General features: G+C 42.0%; 1 protein-coding gene across 1 annotated transcript in view; it reads left to right on the top strand.

Annotated features, from left to right (window-relative positions):
- The window catches only part of LOC116704743 (lysozyme C), a 5,252-nt gene extending 2,128 nt beyond the window's left edge, over positions 1-3,124 (top strand). Inside the window, exons 3-4 of the mRNA XM_032540348.1 lie at positions 2,678-2,756; positions 2,867-3,124. Of these exons, the coding sequence (XP_032396239.1) occupies positions 2,678-2,756; positions 2,867-2,933 (146 nt within the window). The 3' untranslated portion in view covers positions 2,934-3,124. The remainder of the gene's footprint in view (positions 1-2,677; positions 2,757-2,866) is intronic.
- The last annotated feature ends 3,432 nt before the right edge of the window (positions 3,125-6,556 follow it).

The raw sequence follows: 6,556 nt of genomic DNA, 5'->3' as shown, positions 1-6,556 counted from the left end.
ACAGCCGCTGGTGGTGTAACGACGGCCGCACGCCACCGCCCACAAAGAACGCATGCAACATTGATTGCAGGGGTCAGTGATGAACCTCCAGCTCCTCAATTTCCCTATTTTTTTGTTTATGACACTAGTCCTGTTGTTTCCTAATCAAGCAGCAACTTTCATGCCTAGTTTTCAACAGGGGGCAACTCTACTCTTTGTAAACAGAAGTTAAAGTCTATGGAGAAATAAGCCTACTTCTCACTTGATTTATTACTTTAGTAAATTTTTTCAACGAATTTATGGCCTCAAATCTAATTTCAAGTCTTAAAAACAGCAAGACGTCATCCATCCATTCCTCTTTATCCGCTTATCCGGTGTCGGGTCGCGGGGGCAGCAGCTCCAGTAGGGGACCAAAACTTCCCTTTCGAGCCACATCAACCAGCTCTGACTGGAGGATCCGAGGCGTTCCCAGGCCAGGTTGGAGATATAATCCCTCACCTAGTCCTGGGTCTTCCCGCGGCCTCCTACCAGCTGGACGTGCCGGACCACCCTAGGGAGGCCCCCAGGAGGATCCTTACCAGATGCCCGAACCACCTCAACTGGCTCCTTTTGACGTGAAGGAGCAGCGGCTCTACTCCGAGCTCCTCTTGGAGGACTGAAGCTTCCCTATCTCTAAGGGAGACGCCAGCCCCCCTCCTGAGGAAACCCATTTTGGCCTGTTGTACCCAGCCTTCATGACCATAGGTGAGAGTAGGAACAAAAACTTATCAGTAGATATAGAGCTTTGCCTTCTGGCTCGGCTCGCTTTTGTGCAATGAATGGAATGTAATACCGCCACCGCTGCACCGACCAATCTCCAAACTCGCAAACAAGACCCCAAGGCATTTAAACAGTTTACCAAGTTTACCCCCATTATTGTATGCGTCTCTTCAACACTACGAACAACGAGAGATTCATCTTGAGGTTGGAAAAACAATACGCCATCACAGATCCTTTGTTTCAGGACAACACCAGAAAAGAGAAGGCGTGGAGTTTAATTACAGGAGTGCATGGAGGGGAAGGTAGATAATACTTTAACAAACACGTAATTGTTCTGTAAAGTTCTTGTAGAGACAATTAAAATCTGCGAGTCAGGCAGAAAGACGCTCCGCTTCTGAGACGCTGGCGGGTAGCGGAGGACGGAACAAAACCAGAACGCAGCCGGAACGATGCAGAGATGCGCTCAGTAGAAAATGCTTGATAGTTGTACAAAACTCAGATTCAAAATTTAACAGTTAACCATAGTCCTCAGATTGGACAGATAGTCTAGCTAGCTGTCTGGATTTACCCTGCAGAGATCTGAGGACCAGGTAACCATGTCCTCAGATAGGACAGATAGTCTACTAGCTGTCGGATTTACCCTGCAGAGATCTGAGGACCAGGTAACCATAGTCCTCAGATTGACAGATAGCTAGCTAGCTGTCTGGTTTACCCTGCAGAGACCTGAGGAGCAGGTAACCATAGTCCTCAGATTGGACAGATAGTCTACTAGCTGTCTGGATTTACCCTGCAGAGATCTGAGGACCAGGTACCATAGTCCTCAGATTGGACATATGTCTAGCTAGCGGTCTGGATTTACCCTGCAGAGATTTGAGGACCAGGTAACCATAGTCCCAGATTGGACAGATAGTCTAGCTAATGTCTGGATTTACCCTGCAGAGATCTGAGGACCAGGTAACCATAGACCTCAGATTGGACAGATAGTCTAGCTAGCTGTCTGGATTTACCCTGCAGAGATCTGAGGACCAGGTAACCAGAGTCTTACTAGTGACGCCAACACAAAGAAAGTGGAAGATAACGACCCTCCTGGGCTAAAAGAGTGATTCAGTGGAATTTTAACCCTTGTGTTGTCCTCGGGTCAAATTGACCTGTTTTCCTATATCAAATGTTTTTTTTAATCCCCCAAAATAACATGATTGATTCCACACAACGCTCTTTGGCAAGTACAAATTTCTACTTTCATTAATTTTGGGGCGTCTTTTTCAATTTAATAGCATTTGAAAAAAACATTGAAGTGGTATTGAAATAGTATTGAGTAAAAGTTGACATATTCCAGTCTGTGATTAACATCCATTCCTTCAATTTTAGTCTAAATAATTCCTAATTTCTGCTTTTCTAAGCCAAACATTAGGTATAATTTCCTATTCATGAGGTTAATCGACCATAAATTCCAAAAATAACTGTAAAACTAAAGTTAGTAAGTAAGTTAGTGTTACGTAGTGTTAAACGTAAAAAAAAGTGACAAAAACATAAGAAAAAAGGTAAAAACATCGGTAAAAAGTGTCAACAAAAGTGTTGCTTTTCATGATTGACAACACAAGGGTTAAGCAGCACCGGAGCAATCCTGGGAATGGAAGATCGTCTAAAGACTCTGGTCCCATTGAGGATAAAGCAGGGGATGCTTTAGGGGCGTGAGTACACACTGACCTGTCATTTATGATTGAGGCTTAGCAAAAGAGGACTTGTGTCGACGGGTGAACGAAAGGCTTTTGATAAAAGCACTATATAATTGCGGTCCATTTTCTAAGTGAAGCTAATATTACTGAACCTTTGAGATAATTGATCCTTCACTCATTATGAAGCACATACTGTTACATCACTTTAATGTCCACTTTTAAAATGACTGTTCATATCCAGATTGTGTTTTAATTTTTCACAGAGCTTCGGACAGATAATGTCGGAGTGGCGATCAATTGTGCCAAGCGTGTCGTTAGGGATCCCAACGGCATCAGAGCCTGGTAAGATCTGATGATGATGATGATGATGATGATGATGATGATGTGACTGTTATGTGTTCACGAACCTTCACACGTGGCGACGTGGGTGATGTTCTTTTGTTTGGTTTCAGGGTGGGCTGGCGCGCTCACTGCGAGAACCGCGACCTGAGCGCCTATTTGGCAGGATGTGGTCTCTAAAGAACAGGTGGAACCAGGACACTGTCATCGGCATAACACAAGTCTACAATCTTCGTCTGCAATGGGTCGAATCGCTTCTGTTGGTAGCTTGGAATGTTTGATCTGCCAGGAATAAAACACAGTTAGTGAAGCTACAGACAGTTCTTGTTAAACCAGCATAATACTTTTTTTTTTTTTACTGTATTTAGTTTATATGATGTAACAGGTCAAATCAGTGAAGAGAAATGTGGCGATTTCAGCCTGTATCTGTTGTTGTCTGTCTCATTTTAAAACCAAATTAAAATCTTGATTTTCACTAATGACAGTTGTTAAATTAAAAGAAATGTTAAATCAATGGAGGTATGTACCATGTGCTATCTTTGAAACAAAGTTTTAAACTGATCTGCTGTTAAATAGCATACAAACTCAAATAGTGGGCGTCATGCAGAGAACACTTGTACACACAGATGTGTTTTAAGTGGCATGAATGACATATTTAAAAGAACTTGACATATTCACAAATTTTCTCTTTGGTGCAAATGAATAAATTCTTGATTGGATCAGGCCTGTCATACAATGCTAATGTTGCATTAAAAGTGTCATATTTACTGAATGACACTTAATAACAACAGTCATACTCATTCAAAAAGACTAAATGTCAATGATAGGTGTGATGGCATAGTTATGGCGGTGTCATGTCGGTCTTATGCAGACCCATTCAAATAAAGTGTTACCCGACAGGGCTGTTGAGTTTTACTGCCATGTAGTTTAATAATTATATTAATAACTACTTGTGTTGTAATAACTACAACATTGGCCAACTCACACCAAAAAAGCAGTACAGGTAAATGGAAAAATATGTATTTATAAATATGTGTTGTTGGGGTGAACTGTCCCTTTAACCATTAATGATGAATAAATGAACCTGTGTTGTTTTTTAAGGGTTAAGATGATTGTAATTTTTACTATTGATGATTTCTTGCATTTAAATTCTCAGTCTATTGAAAAGGACCATAAACTGGGAAGATGACCAACCTGTCTCTACTTCCTACCACAGTACAAAAGGAAAGCCAAGATATCACGGATAAAGGCTCCCACGTCTTGTAATATTGGATCCAAAGTCTGTCAATGGTGACATTTTACTCAGTTTTTAAAGCATCAAATAAACTAAAACCAAACGTATCAGAAAAATGTACACAAACAGCAGCGTGATCCTAAATGACAGAAACCATCTTTGGGGCGCTTCTCAATCATCTTTGGGGCGTTTCTCAACACACACACACACACACACACACACACACACACACACACACACACCTGACAGGGCAGAGAGATTGTTATAATATAAAGTGGTTATAGTGTTGTGTTTTTCATTCCTATCTGTCCGTTTGGAGCACTGCAAGCCTCTGCGCTGGGGGGTGTTGAGCAACAACGCATTGTCAAAAACCGTGCGCTTGTGAACTTGTGAGTTCATTCTTCCAATATCGACCAGCAACAATGTTCTCCCCAAGAACACAAGTCTGTTCTTTGCACTCTTGTGATTGAGAAACAATGGCACAAACTTTGATTTTTTTTTTTTTAATTTGGCCCAGACTCTGTTAAAGCTGGGGCGGGGAGCTATGGTTTCTGGGTCTTAGGTGCCTCAAGGGGACGGTAACCCTTGAACACTGTGGTGGACACCGGTGGTCAGGGACGCCGCCTCATTAAAAGGGAGTTAAGAGTGCATTTAAAGTAAAAATCCATTTCAATATTAGTTTTAATTTTGACCATAATTTGGTTCTGAAAGGGGGTTATCAACTCCCTTACACTCCATTGTCAGTAGTACAGTTTGTGCACTCTTGTAATAGAATAGGGTTCCCCTTTCTTGTCTATATTTTACACATTCATCTTGATTATGATTATTGAATTGATGCAATGCAGAGGGGCTTATGTATGTGCACAGATTTCATTTGTACTGTGCTGCTAGTGTGAGTCTGGACACTCAGTCAGTAAAACATCTGGAGGATTGTTTTAAAAATGTCTAGCTGCAGAGGCTTGGCAGGCCACAATATCTAATATGGATATTTGTTTGTTGCAATGAAGTTGCGGGTGACATAGAAAGTTTCAAAAAAAGTTGGGATTTTGTTTTTGCTGAGTTCTTTGAAAATAAAAGGGAAACTTGTTTTGGGGAGAATAAACTCCTCTGGCCTGAGTTTTCCTAGTAACCTTACCAAAAAGGTCAGGATGCTGCAAATGTTGGTAGAATATGAAAATGGCTGGTGAATTTAAGACAAAAAATGTTACTGTGTCATTGGCTTGTTGATCTTTACATGGTCAGATATTTTCCTATCCTGGGCTGGGACACACATTTATACAGTTTGATAAAAGGACTTATTGGACTTTAACTTATTGCATCTACAATAACAAGGGTAGCTGGTCTCAATTTAGGTCTTCCTGTGCGTCTCATCTCTGGTTTTTCCTGCATCCACCACGTGTGTGTGTGTTTGTGTGTGTGCGCGTCAGCCGCGGGGGGAACCGAGTAGCCCCGCCCACTGCCGAGAGCCGACAGGATTGAAACAGCAGCCGCTTCAGTGACTTTATAGTGAAAACTCGTTACAGCGTACTTTACTGTTAATGTACACAGGTTGGTCTGAAATGTTTTGCACCGTCTTTCGCTGTTGGCAAATGTGAGATGTTCGAGTCACACACGTCTCGTCTATATGTCAGAAACGAGGAAATTAATTTGGCGACGTAGATTAGAAAACCCCTCCGTCTCTTCCTAACCTATCATTATGCGAGGAGTGTGGAAGCTTATCCGGCTTTAAAATTAACTGGTCAAAGTCTGCACTGCTTCATTTAAATGATTCTGCTCGCGATTCACTCATCTCTGCTAACATCCCCATTGTTAAGCAGTTCAAATAGTTAGGCAGTGAGGTATTCCCTTGCTTAAACCAGATTGTTAAGCATAATTATTCAGTTTCCCTGAATGTTTTGAAGGCCATGGAAAAGTGGATGGGTCTCCCCATGTCTATTCAAGCCTGTATCTCTGTGGTTAAAAGGAAGGTTTTACCCAGGATTCATTTGTGAGCTATATGCTACTTCTTTCCCCTCCTTCTGGTTATTGGCATAAATTATAACCAGCAGTATCTAAATTTATCTGGAAAGGAAAACAGCCGTGACTTAAGATGTCTACTCTACAGAGGAGGAAGGAGGACGGTGGCCTCTCAGTTCCCAACTTTAAACATTCTTTTTGGTCCTTTGTGTTAAGACCCCTCCTCACCTGGTTTAGCCCAGATATGTCTGTTTGCTGGCGTACCTTGTAACAAAATGCTACGGCAGAGCCTTGGTCACTCCATGACGTTCATTTTGCGAATATCTCTAACAAACAATACCAGCTACGCTTTGGCCCCCATTATCTCTCATCTTCTCAAAACTTGGAGATTGGCTGAAACATAGCGGTTAGCGGTGTCCCCTGGCGGAGGGCTCTGCCCCTCCATCCTATCCGGAAGTTATTTACAATGCAATCAAGAACCTCTGGTATGGTATCAAGGCTTTATCAGTTCTTGACGACATCCTTCCTTCCTATTGAGAGAATCTGGGCACACGATTGCCCAGGTCTGAGTATCGATCTTGACTGGCATGATGTATGGTCTAACATTCCAGAA

This window comes from Etheostoma spectabile, chromosome 16 (genome assembly GCF_008692095.1).
Source record: "Etheostoma spectabile isolate EspeVRDwgs_2016 chromosome 16, UIUC_Espe_1.0, whole genome shotgun sequence".
In the NCBI taxonomy this organism is placed as follows: domain Eukaryota; kingdom Metazoa; phylum Chordata; class Actinopteri; order Perciformes; family Percidae; genus Etheostoma; species Etheostoma spectabile.
Note: the sequence above shows the minus strand (reverse complement) of the source record. Positions and strands in the feature narration are given on the sequence as shown.